The 18,172-nt window shown below is 32.2% G+C and overlaps 1 protein-coding gene and 1 long non-coding RNA gene across 2 annotated transcripts in view; one reads left to right on the forward strand and one right to left on the reverse strand.

The window, feature by feature from the left end:
• Window positions 1-12,689, forward strand: part of LOC139514356 (uncharacterized) — a 30,777-nt gene extending 18,088 nt beyond the window's left edge. Inside the window, exon 2 of the long non-coding RNA XR_011662603.1 lies at window positions 10,467-12,689. This is a non-coding gene — a long non-coding RNA (uncharacterized lncRNA). The remainder of the gene's footprint in view (window positions 1-10,466) is intronic.
• LOC139514355 (uncharacterized) lies at window positions 6,920-17,813 on the reverse strand. Its single transcript, XM_071303468.1, has 9 exons — window positions 17,730-17,813; window positions 17,439-17,591; window positions 16,455-16,607; window positions 15,854-16,216; window positions 14,481-14,597; window positions 12,733-13,105; window positions 11,986-12,156; window positions 10,429-10,526; window positions 6,920-9,711 (listed from the first exon to the last, which is right to left on the reverse strand). The coding sequence occupies exons 1-9, from the start codon at window positions 17,782-17,784 to the stop codon at window positions 9,392-9,394; spliced, it is 1,803 nt and encodes a 600-aa protein (XP_071159569.1). The 5' UTR covers window positions 17,785-17,813; the 3' UTR covers window positions 6,920-9,391.
• Between the last annotated feature and the right edge of the window lie 359 nt (window positions 17,814-18,172).

An 18,172-nucleotide genomic window follows, 5' to 3' on the forward strand; every position in this document is an offset into this window, starting at 1 on the left:
AATATTTCATTTTGCAAAACCTTTCAGAATTTTTTTATCCGAAATGCTTTTTATTTTGGCTCTTAGTATGTTCTTTTTCTTTTTATGCCCCCCCGCTGTAGTGGAGTGGGCATTATGTTTATCCCTGTCTGTACGTACATATGTACATACCTAACAATATTGGTTTCTGTTCTCTAGCTTGAGTTTGTCTCAACCAAATGTTATGAAACCTATACACAATGCTTATTACAACAAAATACAGATCAAGTGTGAATTTTGGTAGCTTCACTCTAAATGTTCTACAGTTATGCTCCTTTATGAATGGAAAGATTAGAAAAATTTTAGTTGCCTCAACTAAATGTTATGAAACTTGTACACAATGTTTATTACCACTAAATACAGATACCGTTGTATTTTAAAGCGTCACTTTAACTAAAAATTGAGTAATGTCCCTTTATAAATCGAAAAATTGGTAAATTTTTTGTTTCCATTCTGTAACTTAGGTTTTCCCAAACCAAACCAAACATTGTGAAAACTATACATAATACTTATTACCACAACACTCAGAATAAGTACAAATTGGGTAGCGTCATTTTTATCATTCTTGAGTTATGTCCCTTTATAGTGTTGTATGAAAGCAGGGACATCATCTTTGTCCATGGGGACACATTTTCCATTTTTTTTTGTTATCTAAATATCACTAATATGTCCATAATGTAGTCAAAATGCTTGTCTGGGGTACACAATTTGAATCCAGGTTTTTATGATGGTTTTAATAATCTAAAATGTTAAAAGAACCTCTCAAGGAAATTCATTTCTCAAAATTTAGTTTGAAGCTGAAAGAACAAAGTTAGGAAACTGTAGTTCAGTGAAAAATTATCTTAAAGAACTGAAAGAAATCTTTCGAATCAAGTATTCAACCAACTTGGTGGAAACTGATTCTTTTAGAGCCCTGATCTCATTATTTTTCTCGTTCTTCTGATCTTTAATAGGAATGCTTTCCTGAGGAAAACAGCATACAAGTAAAAATTAAAAATAAAGTTTTTTTTTCACAACCAATAAGCGTAAACAAAAGCTCAGTCGCTTTCCTCATTCAAATTTGATTTATTTTGAATAAATATTGTTGAAACTATCAGTGAAGCTGTGTTAAATTCATTCTAAGATTTTATAGTGATTTTTAAATACATGTGAATTTATGTCAATAACAAACAAAAATATACGGTGTAATACTACCAGTTCTCTTACCGAACAGTGAAAACATGGTTTTCATTCTTGTCATGTGGTTGATATATGGTCAATACCCTCACTGCCCACAGTAATATAGTCAGATTGGGATATGAATTTTATCGACATTGGACTGGAAATTTCTGTGTTCCTACTCAAATCACTACCGTGCATGGTATTTCCCTACAAAACAAGGTAACAAAAGCTTATATGTTAAAAACAAAAATTTTTGATGAGGTAATCATCAGAATTTTATGGAATCAATAGTTATCATATGAATTTTACATTTCACATATCCCCTAAATATAAGACATGTAATTGATATGTTATCTCCTTACTTTTAGATCAGAGAAACAATAGATTATAATCTTAATATGGAATACATTTAGTGGGTGACATAACTAATACCTGTAATGGGAATTTAAGTACAGGTGTAGGGAAAAGAAACGATAGATAGGTTGTATTATCATTTTGATTTGAATCAATGAAATTGGAGATAAAAGTGCTAAATATATAAAGGCATGTCTTTTACTTTATAGTTGTCTTGTAATTTTTCATTTATCCATCCTTGAAACAATGGAATTCATTTAAAATTTTGTAAGATTAAGGATTTTAAATGTCTTGTATTAGAAAATAATTGCTCATGTTCTCAGATATGTATAGCTTATGTCACTTTAAAGTCCTGATTTGATTTGATAATAATCATATTGCATTCAATATAAAGGGTTCTAATACATTCTTTTGTGTAAAACATCTTGAAGATGTTCACATGTATGCAGTTTATCAAATTACTGTTGTTTTTTAACAGACTTTATAACAGTATTTTCATACCTAGGACCTTCTACCTAATGCTGTTACATAATGACACATACTATCTACCAATCTTAATATTTAAAGTATTTGATATCAGATATATCAGATCTCTTAATAAGTCAACCACTTTAAGGGTCAAATACTGGCAAGCGACATGCTGGCAACATATCAAACATGTACTAAATGTACTATATATTGATAGCAGATCTCTGGTGGTCTCTGTAAAATTGATTCTAAGCTCTTTACAACCCCATCAACTCCTAACTTTACATTTTGTTTAAACACTTGGAAGTCCATGTTTTGATAACATGTCTTTTTTTATGTTGCTATGTTGCTGTCTTATCTCCTCTTATTTAGTCATACATATACTTGTATCATCAGCCTATTGGAAATAGAGGGGAATGAAGGTCTTATTTCATTTTTTGCTCCTCATCTCTCTATCAAAATTAAGCACTTTTAAAATTATTATAAGAAGCTTCAAAATAGTACTTCATTGATAATAGTTTTGTATTGCTGTCACCATCCAAATTCCCTGGAAGATTGCAACCAGCACAAGATTCCCACAAAGTTTACCATCAGCACCTATTTCCCTCAAGAATAACCATCAACCCCAAATTCCCACAAAGATTGCCATCAACACCATATTCCCCCAAGGATTACCATCAACCCCCATCGCCACAAAGACTGCCATCAACACCAGATTCTCTCAAGGATTACCATCAACCCCCAATTCCCTCAAAGATTGCCATCAACACCAGATTCCCTCAAGGATTACCATCAACCCCCAATTGCCACACAAATTGCCATCAACACCAGATTCCCTCAAGGATTACCATCAACCTTCAATTCCCTCAAAGACTGCCACCAACACCAGATTCCCTCAAGAATTACCATCAACCCCCAATTGCCACAAAGACTGCCATCTACACCAGATTCCCTCAAGGATTACCATCAACCCCCAATTCCCACAACGATTGCCATCAACACCAGATTCCCTCAAGGATTACCATCAACCTCCAATTCCCCCAAAGACTGCCATCAACACCAGATTCCCTCAAGGATTACCATCAACCTCAAATTCCCTCAAAGATTGCCATCAACACCAGATTCCCTCAAGGATTACCATCAACTCCCAATTGCCACACAAATTGCCATCAACATTAGATTCCCTCAAGGATTACCATCAACCTCCTATTCCCTCAAAGACTGCCATCAACACCAGATTCCTTCAAGGATTACCATCAACCCCCAATTGCCACAAAGACTGCCATCAGCATCAGATTCCCTAAAGGATTTCCATCAAACCCCAATTGCCACAAAGACTGCAATCAACACCAGATTCCCTTAAGGATTACCATCAATCCCCAATTGCCACAAAGACTGCCATCAACACCAGATTCCCTCAAGGATTACCATCAAACCAAAATTCCCTCAAAGATTGCCAACAACACCAGATTCCCTCAAGGATTACCATCAACTCCCAATTGCCACACAAATTGCCATCAACATTAGATTCCCTCAAGGATTACCATCAACCTCCTATTCCCTCAAAGACTGCCATCAACACCAGATTCCCTCAAGGATTACCATCAACCTTCTATTCCCCCAAAGACTGCCATCAGCACCTATTTCCCTCAAGAATAACCATCAACCCCAAATTCCCACAAAGATTGCCATCAACACCATATTCCCCCAAGGATTACCATCAACCCCCATCGCCACAAAGACTGCCATCAACACCAGATTCCCTCAAGGATTACCATCAACCCCCAATTCCCTCAAAGATTGCCATCAACACCAGATTCCCTCAAGGATTACCATCAACCCGCAATTGCCACACAAATTGCCATCAACACCAGATTCCCTCAAGGATTACCATCAACCTTCAATTCCCTCAAAGACTGTCATCAACACCAGATTCCCTCAAGAATTACCATCAACCCCAAATTGCCACAAAGACTGCCATCTACACCAGATTCCCTCAAGGATTACCATCAACCCCCAATTCCCACAACGATTGCCATCAACACCAGATTCCCTCAAGGATTACCATCAACCTCCAATTCCCCCAAAGACTGCCATCAACACCAGATTCCCTCAAGGATTACCATCAACCCCAAATTCCCTCAAAGATTGCCATCAACACCAGATTCCCTCAAGGATTACCATCAACTCCCAATTGCCACACAAATTGCCATCAACATTAGATTCCCTCAAGGATTACCATCAACCTCCTATTCCCTCAAAGACTGCCATCAACACCAGATTCCTTCAAGGATTACCATCAACCCCCAATTGCCACAAAGACTGCCATCAGCATCAGATTCCCTAAAGGATTTCCATCAAACCCCAATTGCCACAAAGACTACAATCAACACCAGATTCCCTTAAGGATTACCATCAATCCCCAATTGCCACAAAGACTGCCATCAACACCAGATTCCCTCAAGGATTACCATCAACCCAAAATTCCCTCAAAGATTGCCAACAACACCAGATTCCCTCAAGGATTACCATCAACTCCCAATTGCCACACAAATTGCCATCAACATTAGATTCCCTCAAGGATTACCATCAACCTCCTATTCCCTCAAAGACTGCCATCAACACCAGATTCCCTCAAGGATTACCATCAACCTTCTATTCCCCCAAAGACTGCCATCAACACCAGATTCCCTCAAGGATTACCATCAACCCCCAATTCCCACAAAGATTGCCATCAACACCAGATTCCCTCAAGGATTACCATCAACCCTCAATTGCCACAAAGACTGTCATCAACACCAGATTCCGTTAAGGATAACCATCAGCCCCCAAAAGCCACGAAGACTGCCATCAACACCAGATTCCCTCAAGGATTACCATCAACCTCCAATTCCCTCAAAGATTGTCATAAGCACCATATTCCCTCAAGGATTACAATGAACCCTCAATTGCCACAAAGACTGCCATCAACACCAGATTCTTCAGGGATTACCATCAAACCCTTATTCCTTAAAAGACTGCTATCAACACTAGATTCCCTCAAGGATTACCATTAACCACCAATTCCCTCAAGGATTATCATCAACACCATATTCCTCTTAATTATAAATCAAATAACCATAAAAGCTGTGATCATTTACTTTCTTTTTATCCCCAGTGTAATGTGTTGCTGAGGGGTATGGAAATATGGGGCGTCTGTTAGTGGATCTGTTTGTCTGTCCATCCATCCAGTCTTGTTAGAGTGAGAAGTTCACAGGGGTACAATTCTTGGCAGATTTTTATAAAACTTCTAATAATGAAGGATAATATCAGCAATATCTGAGACAAGTTTTATATCGGTGGACGATCGACTTTTTCTTTAAAGAGTTATGCACCTTAGAAATATAAAATATGTGCAACGCATTGAACATTGGAACTTTATTTGAACTGTTTTACATTTTGTCATGTCTGGACTTTATATAGATGATCTTATGGTATGAGTTTTGCTCATTGTTAAAGGTTATATGATGACCTAAAGATGCATTGATAGGCATCATTTAGACTAGAGCTGGTAGATATTTGTCTCATTGGCAATCATACCACATCTCTGTATTTTCATATTAGTGTGCAATCTCACTTTTAATTATTGTCTTGCATTTTGAATTAAATTATTCAAGACAAAAGTATATACTTGAATTTGTGAGCTAAGCAAAAAAAAAAAAAAAAACAACACTTGGAACAATAACAAAAATGTGATAAATCTCTTTCTAGCAATGTAATATTTTGTGTAGGTTGTTTGGGGAATGTGGATACCCTCTCAGTTTCGGAAAATTGCCCTCCGTATTTATTCACTAGTAAAATAAAATATGTCAATGTGAAATAATGTCATCATTCATCCAGTGTTTAAGTGTCATACAAACATATTAAGAATTAAGAGCTCCTTTCACCATTTAACATAAGAATATATTAAAGTCATTCAGGATTTATCTTATGTAGATATAAGTTTCATACATTAATTTAAAGTTCTTTCCTTTTACAGTTAAATTGTATTTTTGAGTTTACAGGGTCACAATATAGAGCGGGGAATGCAATTATCTGTTGTTTTTTTTCAATTAAATCATTTCTCAAATTATAAAATGAAACTGATAAATGTGTGCTCTCTGTATTCTCATTATATTCTAAATGTGCATAATTAAGATATTTTATAAAAATTAGATGTTGTATGATTACACATTAGACAATTAACAACCAAGAACTACCACCCTGTTCTGAGACATGAGACAGGACAGTTTAAAATATTTAAAACAGAGAATCAGATTTGTTTAGAAGTATGTAATTTGCTTATCCCTTTCATCCATAATGACGCCTTTTGACGCCACCCCCTTTACTCCATTGAAATGATGTCTTTTGACACCTGTGTAGTGCCTCAATTGAAACGTATTACCTTCAAAAAATATGTAACAGACTTTAAAATAAAATTTGTATCCAATATAAAAAGGATATTCATGAGAGTATCGGACTGGAATTTCATTGATGAAATATTTGTTTTTGGCAATGCATTTATACTTAAACCTGATAATTTTTTTTATTGGAAAAAATCCTATGTGAATCAAGTATGTGAAAAAAAAATCCATGGAGGAAAGGGTTAATAGTAATCTGGTGACCTCAGATATTTTTTTAAACATGACATTATGACATAAGAGGGTAACTTATTGGGCCTCCTATTAAGGTAAAAAAAAAATCTTCAATTGAATATTTTTCAAGTATACTACTGAAGATCACTGAAGATTTGGAGTCAAACGGTAGTTGCAAAGACCAACTAGTAGTTTAAACCCAAATATTATATTTCATATACTGCACTACAATCTTTAAATGTGTAAATAGCAAAAACAAGTAAAAAATAATTCAGTTTAATATAAATAAATTAAACACAAAATAATTCAGTCATAATACATTTAATTTTTAATATCACCTGTGAGACATTTACAAAGTTTATTTTCATTCGAACTCATTCTTCCAGTTCTCATTTTCCAAAAACCCACTTTTGTCATTTCCTTTTATCATCGTCATACATATATACATTTGTACCTATATACATTTTGTACAATTACATAACTATAAATATCATGGAATACTTTACAATAAATGTATTTACATTCATAGTGTTAAAAGTTCATTGTTCTCGATATGTCACTATGTTATAATTACAGAAATTTTCCTATTTTTCAAATTTAAAAATCAAATTTAGAGAATTCTAACATTATGTTGCATAACACTGATCAGTGAGTCTACTCTTAACAAAAAACAAGTTTATAACAATGTTCTATTTTAAAAAAGAATTAAGAAATTTAGGAGGTTAAAGAGATAGTAATAGTATTCAAAAGTTTTGTTTCTTGTAATGGTCATTTTGTTTTCACGCAACATTTGGTCATTTAAAAATCCAAATCAGCATATAAAGTTTTTTGAAACATACTTTCACAAATAAAAATAAAGAACCCTTTAACTCTGTGGCCAATAGACTTGCCCTATATTGATACTGCCATTATTTATTAACATATTGTGGCCATGAGTACTGTATCATAATTCTATTTACAAAACAGCTTAGGTTGTATGATGGAAAATTTGGTTAAAATATGTAAAAAATAGAATGTCATGCTCTATTTATTTCTTGGACAACCTCCAACTTTTTGAGCATTATACTAAAATACGGATTATTTAAGTATAGCGGAAGAATATGGAAGTCTTATCCACTTTTTTATTTATTTATTTTTCTGAATGGATTGTTCCATATCTGATTTAATTGACTTTAATTTTTTGGAAATTTTTTATATTATAGAAGTGTTATTAAAAGAAGCCTAAAACATTATAAATTTATTAATACCTTTACATTGATTTGCATATAGAAAGGGAATAACACGCACAAAATAGATATATTCAGTAGAAAAAAAAAATCCAATAGATATTTCCATCTTCAAAAATTCCTATTAGTAATTATAGAAATACATTAGAAAATCTTTTACAATAACAAACAGGTAGATTTGTTTTGAACACATTTTGTAATAATTTTATAAATATACAATGTAAATTTACATGAGTTGGCAGTGAATTTATAGCATGATGAATGCAGTATTTTTATGCACATGAAAAATTAAACATGTTTTGATATGCACTTGATAAATACATCTAATGTTTTAAATGAAAAACATTGAGAATATTTTAAAATATCTACTTCCTTTATGGTGTAAATTTCCTTATGCAGATATATAAACTTGGAACAACAGTACTTGATTATAGATCCAGTGGCAGATCCAAAGGGGGGGGGGTCCATAGGTTGGAACACCCCTTTTTTGGACGATCAATGTATTTGAATGGGGAGATATAGTTGGAACACCCCCTTTTTAAAATGGCTGGATCTGCCTCTTAGATCACATGTATTTATAACTATTAATTACTTCGCCAACTGCAAAGTGTTTTTTTCAATCCCATGAATTTATCAAAAAGTTGAAAAATAAATTTAAAGATATTTTAAAAACACTAGATAATCAATTTTACAAGTGAATGAAAATCACTTCTTCATTTCATCAACTCCATGTAAAACAATACCATGGAGGCTGCTCCAGTCATGCTTCAATGATTCCCTATATAAGCAACCAAATTTTTCCCACGAAAGGGGGGGGGGCAGGGCCCCCCCTGGATCCGCCTATGACGATCTTCAATCAATCCTAAATGTTTATGTTGATATTGATACGGAAAAAGATAACTTTTTGTTTTGCCTCAAACCTTACAATTTGATGCCTGTGAAGAGGTATAATGATGATAAATGTATGATATTGGACCATAATGATGATATATATGTATGATATTGGACCATAATGATGATATATATGTAAGGTATTGGACCATAATGATGATAATATGATATTGGACAATAATAAATAATGATGATTGGCTTAAGACTAGAGTCACTTGCTACCCAATTTGAGTCAGATGACACTATTTTTCTTTTAATTTGATACAAAAAAAAAGTAAAAGCAACCTTTTATGCTCTAAAAACTTTTATATAGAAAATCAAGTGGCAAATATTCCCATTAGTAATAAAAAAAAACCTCGGAAGAAATCTTCATTATTTTGACATATATTTAATTGACAAACTTTCCATTTTAAAATGAGGGAGAATCGAAGGGGTCCTGATCCCAAAATTCTGGGCTTAAAAATATGATACCCCGAGGTCTCGAATTAAAAAAAAAAAAAAAAATCCTGAATGCCCAAAATTTGAAAAAAGAAATCCCGGATCCCGAAAGGGTCAATCCTGAAATCTTGAGTTGAAAACACCTGAAAAGGTCCCAAAAAGGTTACCCCCTTCTAAAATGCATATGAAATGGGGGATTGAAAAAATGGTTATTCATATTCCTTATTCACGTTTTGTTTGCTCTTTCCTATTTTTTTTCTTAGACTTACCGGTACAACTTTTGTTTTTTTTGTTTTTTATTCTTATATCCTTTTTCAATTTTTTAATCAATATTTTCGTTTTTTGTTTGTTGTTTTTTGAAATTGGTAGAAGGTAGAATTGACCTCTTATCTTGCCAGCTTTAGTTATTCTCTTTGAAACTAATATTGCCTCTTTCTTTCCTTTAAATAGACACCTGCAGTCTTTTTTAAAGACAACGTTTTTGGATTTTTTCCTGTTGTTTATTTCCCATGTTTTTCCTGTCAAGTAACTAATACTGTAAACTGAAAAAAAATAGAACCATGTCAAATAGAAATCAGTTTTATTTCTAAATGCTTGCAAGAATACTTGACAGTATCATAAAATTCCTATAAATTTGTAATTTTGATGCATAATTTATTGATTGATAGATGACTTTGTCATTCTAAGTTGTAAGATGCTTTATACTGCAAACATGTACTGTGGATTCATTATTATTCATTTGGAACCAATTTTTGTGGATTTTTTGGGTACAGATAAACAACAAATTCAAATGGTCAACGAATTACACATTTTCTACAAGGTTGTATGCAAACATTGGCAAATCCTAAAATTCTCAATCCACAAAAAATTGGTACCCATAAAAATAAATGAATCAACTATTTTGTTCTATTTTTTTTTTTAGAACTTGTACAATTATTTGGATTCCTATTATAGATTTTCCGCTCTTCTTGGCATAATTTTACTACAGGATTTTGTGAGGTTTATGTCGTTCAATCTTAGTTTTCTTTGTTTTGTTGACTATTGAATGTCTTTTCTTAAATATGGTCATTTATGGTGTCTTTCTTCAACTGAAGTTTCTTTAATCCCATCCCTAAATAGCTTCTAACATTTCTTTTTTTATGGAATATATTTATATACATCATATGCTTAATATCATCATTTTGTTTACATGTTACATAATTATTTAGCTTAGTAAGTGGTAGAAAAAATTTTGAGCCTTGATAGTGAAGGATACATACTTTTATATTTACACATATTTGTTTTATTTTTCTTCCAGGTCAGCAATGTTTGGTTGTTTTGAATCCAACTTCTTTGACAGTAATTTGGACAGACACGCCTTTGAGGAAGAAATAAAAAAGACTTGTTGATAGTTATTTTTTTTATTTGTTTGTGAACCAATATGTTCATTTTGTTCCAAATTTGCTTAAAAATACCCATTCCTATTTTGGTGTGGGGAACCACCACTTTTCATTTATATTTTTATAGGATAGGGATATCTTAGATTCAATTATGATCAATGCATGAAGACATTCATCTCTCACCTAGCTTACCACATTCATAAACTGGTTGATTCTTACTTCTTTAAGGGCATACGATACAGTTACAGGGAAGGTAATGACGTTGCTAACGTAAAATGTTATTTTCGCGACGTCAAACTATGACATATCGGGAAAAGATGCATTTTTCGACTGATTTTTATCATTCAAACTGATTTAATTTGAAAACGAGTGCATGGACCCCTATTTTTTAAAACAGCAATTTGTTTCATTTTGCAAGGAGATTATGTGACCCAAATTTTATAAAACTGTAAATAGCGCAATTTTTTTAATCTTGATAAACATGCAGCAAAAAATGACGTTTTTTCCTCTATTCATGAACATTTGATAAATATAGTTATTTCGGATTAAAAATTGCATAATTTTTAATGATACTTATAAAATACAGAAATTACCGATTATTTAACAAAAAACAATTTGTGTTTATCTTTTAAAACAAAAAAGTTATGTCTTTCTTTCGAAAAAGAAAATACAGACACAAATCTGAATTTTGAGCAAATATACAAAATTTCGACCTCATTTTACTCAAAAAGTAGCACATGAAGGTATATTTTTTATTACATATTTGATTTAATCAGGTAAAAAATAGCATATATGCAAATTTTCAGCAACTTGTAAATACATGTTCAAAACTGTATCGTATGCCCTTAAGTACGCGGTATACTTATAGATTATCGTTGGTCATCTCAACGACATTGATTTTCTAGCTTGAGCTGGTAGAGCAAAATCGAGAAAAGCAATCGAGTTGAAATGACCAATGATAATCTGTTCATCAGTATTTACCTATGGTGACGTTGTTAATTTCCTTGATAATAGCATGTGTGCTCTTAGTTTCTAGCAATTATTTTTCATTTTACTCTACTGTGCTGAAAATGGTTATTATCAGTCAGTAAGATCAATAATTTTTTTTTGTAAAATAGCAATAACTATCATTTTATACTACTTCCAAATATTCAACTGATAAAACAATCTCCAAATAGATATTTGATTAAATAAGAAAGACATCAAAAGTTCAATGTAGGATAAACTTACCTGGTATTTCAGATAAATAAATTTCTTTATATTTGATAATTTTATTATGTTTTTAAAATCTTTGAGTAGGTTTCACATAAAAACTTACGACTTAGATTGATTGTAAGTATACAGATTTGTTCATAATCAATCTAAGACGCAAGTTTTTTTTAGTGTAACTGACTCCTGATAATTAGGACAAATATGTTTCCTTGAAAAGATACATACCCTACCCTGATTTCTCCATGAAGACATTTTTCATTCTTTTTCAAGTAAGATTTTATTCTACAACAGCCTTTTCTCTGGGTTGTTCCATTGACATAAAGTTTATTACGACAACATAGATCTTTATCCTTGTTATATTCTTTTTTTCCACAGTAATGTTTGACATGTTTGTTACTACAAAATAATATTTATTGTAACTTTAAAGCTTCAGTATTGCATTCTTATGTTGTCACTGTTTTTTTTTCATGATGAGACTGGTTTTTTTATGTTGACACTGTTTTTTTTATGTTGACACTGTTTTTTTTATGTTGACACTGTTTTTTTATGTTGACACTGGTTTTTTTTATGTTGACACTGGTATTTTTAGGCACAGGACGTTAGCTGTAACAGGATAGGACATTTGCACACTACAAACTATGGACATGTCCTTTTTTAAAAATCGCAAAAGTCCTTTAAATTGAAGTGCAAATGTCCATTAAAAAAGTGTAATCATCCTGTGTTTGTTTTGTTTTTTATGTTGATCTGGTTTTTTATTATGATGACTCTTTTATGATTTGTTATTGTTAGATATATTTATAATATTCAGCAATTTTTTTATTTATTTTCATTTAACTTGTTCTTAATTAAATTACCATTAGATTGAACTCTTGTACGGAATATATAAAGAATTCATAAATGATATAAAAATTAAAGAATACAGAAATGAAGGACCCTCTTGTATAGGTTTTTAAATGGTATAAGTATATTTACCATGTTTCCAAATCTATGATGCCATCGTGTTGGCATTCCTGGCATTGAGTATCATAGGATTTAACACCACAGCATTTCCTTTTCTGGAGAGTACCATTTTTAAATAGTATTCCCTGACAACAAAGATCTGTGCTTTTGTTATACAACAAAGGTCCACATCTATATCCCTTTGGAGCAACTCCTAAGGTAAGAGAACATTCAGAATATTTCCTGTTGTATGTTTGAAAGGAACCATTTTTCAGTAAACAGCATTCATCACTGTTAGGCTGTAACTTGACCTGTTGTTCTATTGTATCTCCCTTGCAACACACATATTTTGCTGTGTCCAATTCTCTCCCATCACAGCATTTCTTTGATTTATGCAAAATTGTTCCTGTAAGCCATAACTATTGTATCAGTGGTATATTATCTTTGTTAATTTTTTTAATAATTTAAAAAATAAAATCTTTTATGTTTGTGTATTTCAGTTAAAAGCTTGTAATCTTTGAATATGTGCTTGTAATGGTTAATTAAAGACTTCAAGCAACCCTTTCCCCCATAAAAAAATGATTAAAAAACTACCTACCAAACACAAACAAACAAAATACATAGAAAGCATCTTCTTGATATCATTTAATGTTTAAACTTTTTTTTCTCAACAATGAAAAAAAAAAGATTTTGATTAGCCACAAAAATTATCTTTTCCTGCTTTTGTTGATCTGTACTTGATAAAAGGTAATAATGACATAAAAAAAAAATATCGAGGTTTATGAACACAAAAGGAAGGTTGGGATTGATTTTGGGAGTTTTGGTCCTAAAAGTTTAGGATTTAGGGGGCAAAAGGGTCCAAAATAAAACTTTGATTGATTTCATCAAAAATTAAATAGTTGGGGTTCTTTGAAATGCCGAATCTTACTGTGTATGTAGATTCTTAATTTTTAATCCCGTTTTGAAATTGGTCTACATTAAGGTCCAAAGGGGCCAACATTAAACTTAGCTTGATTTTAACAAAAATTGAATTCTTGGGGTTCTTTGATATGCTGAATTTAAACATGTACTTAAATTTTTGATAATGGTCCCAGTTTTCAAGTTGGTTCAAATCGGGGTCCAAAATTAAACTTTTTTCTTTGTTTGATTTCAGCAAAAATTGAATCCTTTGGATTATTTGATATTCTGAATCTAAACATGTATTTAGATTTTTGATAATAGGCCCAGTTTTCAAGTTGGTCCAAGTCGGGGTCCAAAATTAAACTTTGTTTGATTTCAACAAAAAATGAATATATGGGGTTCTTTGATATATTCTGAATCTAACCATGTATTTAGATTTTTGGTATTTGGGCCCGGTTATCAAATTGGTCCACATTGAGGTCTAAAGAGTCCAAAATTGAACTTGATTTGATTTCATAAAAAATTGAATTCTTGGGGTTCTTTTATATGCTTGATCTAACCATGTATTTAGATTTTGGATATTGGACCATAATAGGTAAATTTCAAATTTAAAAGTTTTAAGTTTTTAAGTTTAAGTTCTTAGACCACATTCATTCTGTGTCAGAAACCTATGTTGTGTCAACTATTTAATCACAATTCAAATTCAGAGCTGTATCAAGCTTAAATGTTGTGTCCATACTTGCCCCAACTGTTCAGGGTTCGAACTCTGTGGTCGTATAAAGCTGCGCCCTGCGGAGTATCTGGTTTTTAAGTATTTGGATCAAAACTGTACAATGAAAGTTTTAATTACTGAGACGTTTTTGTAAGCATATTTTACCAACCTCCACAACAAATTTGATTGAGCAAATCAAATGGTGTTCCATCACAACAACCTTGGATATTTTCATTTATAGATCTGTCTCCACACATTTTTAAAAATGTCTCTGCTGGCATATTTCCTGAAAAATTTAAATCCTTAAAATAAACAGCAAACACAGTATTGTCCTTTTTTTCATCATTCACTTGCACTCGACACCTCAGTGCACTTTATTCCAGAAGTGTATGTATTAGATACTATACAAAGGTAACAAAGAAACAGGCCGGTAACAACCGTTGTCAAATAGTTTTTCTGCACAAGTAGTCTGGTCAAGGTTTGAGACGATAGCCGAGGACCTTGACCTGACTTCAAGTGTAGAAAAAACATTGGTGAGTTGATAGCGATTTTATCTTTTGATTATTATTCACTTATTTCCTGTCTTTTTTTTTATTGAAATATAAGCGTCAGTAGCATCATTTCTTTACTTTCAGCATTGTCCAAATACTATTCATGTCCATATATTGAACAAAACATTTATTAACCGATAATTTTGCTTAATGAAGGTGGCGGTATGTTCTTTTCTGATTATATCAACTATTTACTTTTCAACGCCAACACCCAAATATTTTTGGTTTGAATAAGCACTATTAAATATACGGTATTCAGAAAATCAGGAATCATGTAGAACATTAATTTGTCATCAGCTTGATCATAGGAAATTTTTTTCTTATAAAATTTGGGATCAAAATTATTTTTTTAGGAGAAAACCATACCCCCCCCCCCTTTTTAAAGTTAAATATCTGATCCCATAGTGTACTGATATGAATAGTATTTGACTGGTAATGTATGAAAAAATATATTGATGCTAACGTAAATATTTTGTTTACTAAAAAGACAGAAAATATGTCGGTGAACCAAAAAGATCAAATCTAATTAAAAGTTAACGTGCCCATGAACTCACTGATCATGCACAGAGTGATTCTATTCATAAAAAGTGTCCGTGTAACAGTTCAAAAGAGTCTGTGTATCATCTAAAATGAGTCCGTGTAACACCCGTAAATGTACTGTTTGTATATAGCTCTGCGGGGGGGGGGGGGGGCAAAGTCTTACAAGTTATTTTCGCAGGAATATCCATGCATTTATCGTCGTGAATGTACATGAAATATTTGCCACTGGACGTTAAGTGACCAACAATCAATCAATCAATCCATACATTTAAACAGTAGTACAACATTTTCATAGTTTTTATACAAATAGTTCTTTGTTTCAGTTTATATTGTAGCTTCATTACATACACAGGGACACATAATGCAATTGTAAATATGTTTAATGGTTAGAACTTTGCAGTAATTGGTATTTCCAATAGAGTAAGACTCTGGATATTTTACATAGCATTACCTATAGGAACGAGCTGATTATTATCGCATGTCATGGTATTTTCTTTAGAGTTGTAAGTAGTTGTACCACAACAAGCGTCATCATTTACAGTTGTCTTATTTATTAGTTTCCTAAGTTTTCCATGGCAGCAAATTTTGGTTTCATTTGTCAAGTATTTCTCCCCGTAACACGTCTCTTGTCCGAGTAGAAGAATGATATCCGGATCCCGCTCGTCACACCAATGGGTTGAATTGTTATACGTTTCAATACCACAACATGTTCTTGCAGGATTTAAAGAAATGTCGTGCAGCTTGCCGTTACAACACTTTTTATTGTTGTTATCGTTGAGCAATTTTCCACAGCAGCTGTGACGATTTTTATCACCTGAAATTTATATACCTTTTACTTTTCTAAACCAACTACAGAGAGCACCAAATTACAGGTTTAACATTTTTAGGGTGACAATTTGTATTTTGTAATAGATAAAGATGTTGAAACGATTGAGAGGAGTTTCAAAATTTTTACCAACAGCCTGCTTCACTTAGTTTTTTTCTACTCAAATCGCATGAAATATCATTTATACACGTAGATTAAGAGAACAAACATTAAAATATGTACATACCATGCTTATGAAATGTATTGTCACAGCACACGCCTTCTGTTTTCGGATGGAATTTGTTGTCACAACATATATCGGCTTCCAGGTCAATATCAATGTTGTTCCGTACCACACTTCCACAACACGTCTGCTCATATCGCTTATAGACGTGGATATCTATTGAAAACGGGCAATTTAAAATCATTACAATTAACGTTTAACATGCCTTACAAGCATTATTTCAATATTAATTAGTTCAAAACCAAGCATATATTCATAAATTTTTATTATACCTTTGCTGCCTATGCCTTTGCTGTTAAGTCTTTGTGAATGTTAGTCGACTGAAAAGGGGGGGGGGGTGGGGGTTGCAAAATTATACAAAGACAAATAAGCATCAAGACATAAAAAAACCCCGGAAACTCTGTAGTATTAATGCCCTAGAAACACTGTAGTATTAATGCCCCTGAGCTTCGTCAGTTACGCTACTCACTACATGTATTTCATCAGCGTGAAAATAATTGGAAATTTTTATATTACGACTTGTAAATATATCTACTTTTCAATTATTATCATATGATTGATTGATTGTGTAGGTTGCTTTACGTCCAGTGGTAAATATTTCATGCATTTTCAGGGCGAGATAATTATCCAATTAAAAATTTAAAGATGAATTATTCCTATTTAGAAAAAAAGGATATATATAAATTAATTTCACGCTCGGATAGCTTATCGTAATTAATGAAGAGGTAACATGATGCTCATTATTAATTATTTGTCTTTGCATAGTATATTTAAAACATACCAACAATTGTTTACTTTATTTCAAAATGCATTTCGCTATCTTTCTACTTCTGAATTATGAAAAACGTATAATGTCCAAGTTTCGTTATAAGTTATTGTAATCACGACAGTTAAATTTGGACTACTGTGAATGTTTAACATCGTTAAGACAACCCAACTATAATTTAACTAATAAAATACTTGGTTTAAATTAAAATAAAATCTTACCGGCACAGCATTCATAATCTATATGATCTCTCGATCTGTCATATATCTTTGTTCCGCAGCACGCACTCGTTGTTGTATTGTATACCACTTCAGCGCAGCACCCAGACGTTGGTTTTTCGTATTTAACTAGATTACACCAATATTTTCTTGCGTCTAAATTGTGATTGAAAGAAATTTTAATGCAGTTGTATAAAAAAGACAGAAATTGACCAGTGAAGTACATGTATTTGAAAAAGATTAGAAAAGTTCTAGAATATTTTACTACTTATAATAATGCAAAATGTTCCTTACCACATATTCCCAACAAAAGAAAGATAATTAGCATCTTGGACGATAAAGATTTCATATTGATATAAGTTTTTAGTTAGTATTATCAGATTTATATTGGCATAAAAAATTGGGAATTTCTAAATTACGAGTAACTTTCTATATATATCGATGAAGTGTAGGCTTCTGTGATCTGACATTAACACCTTTATATAACATGGGGATTATCCACAATATTTTTAAAGTGAACCTCGGCATGTTGGGTAAATTTGATACGAATTTGGAATTAATAAAACCAAATAAATATAGTACCAATGAGTTGAATTAAAAAAAAATCCGACGCAGGTTTTAAAATACACACGAAAGGGGAGATAACAAAATGATAAAATCAAGTTTTTTTCAAGCTGTGAAGATTGTTTTTTTTATTAAAGGTTACAAGCAATGATAGTTTTAAGTACAATATGGTA

This window comes from Mytilus edulis, chromosome 3, assembly GCF_963676685.1.
Source record: "Mytilus edulis chromosome 3, xbMytEdul2.2, whole genome shotgun sequence".
In the NCBI taxonomy this organism is placed as follows: domain Eukaryota; kingdom Metazoa; phylum Mollusca; class Bivalvia; order Mytilida; family Mytilidae; genus Mytilus; species Mytilus edulis.

Excerpts from the sequence above, each read along its gene's own strand:
- LOC139514355 (XM_071303468.1), bottom strand. The coding sequence starts at position 17,784 with ATGAAATCTTTATCGTCCAAGATGCTAATTATCTTTCTTTTGTTGGGA. Across the intron at positions 16,217-16,454 it reads CAATACATTTCATAAGCATG|GTGATAAAAATCGTCACAGC; the intron begins GTATGTACATAT and ends TATAAATTTCAG. Across the intron at positions 14,598-15,853 it reads TAATCAGCTCGTTCCTATAG|GAAATATGCCAGCAGAGACA; the intron begins GTAATGCTATGT and ends TAAATTTTTCAG.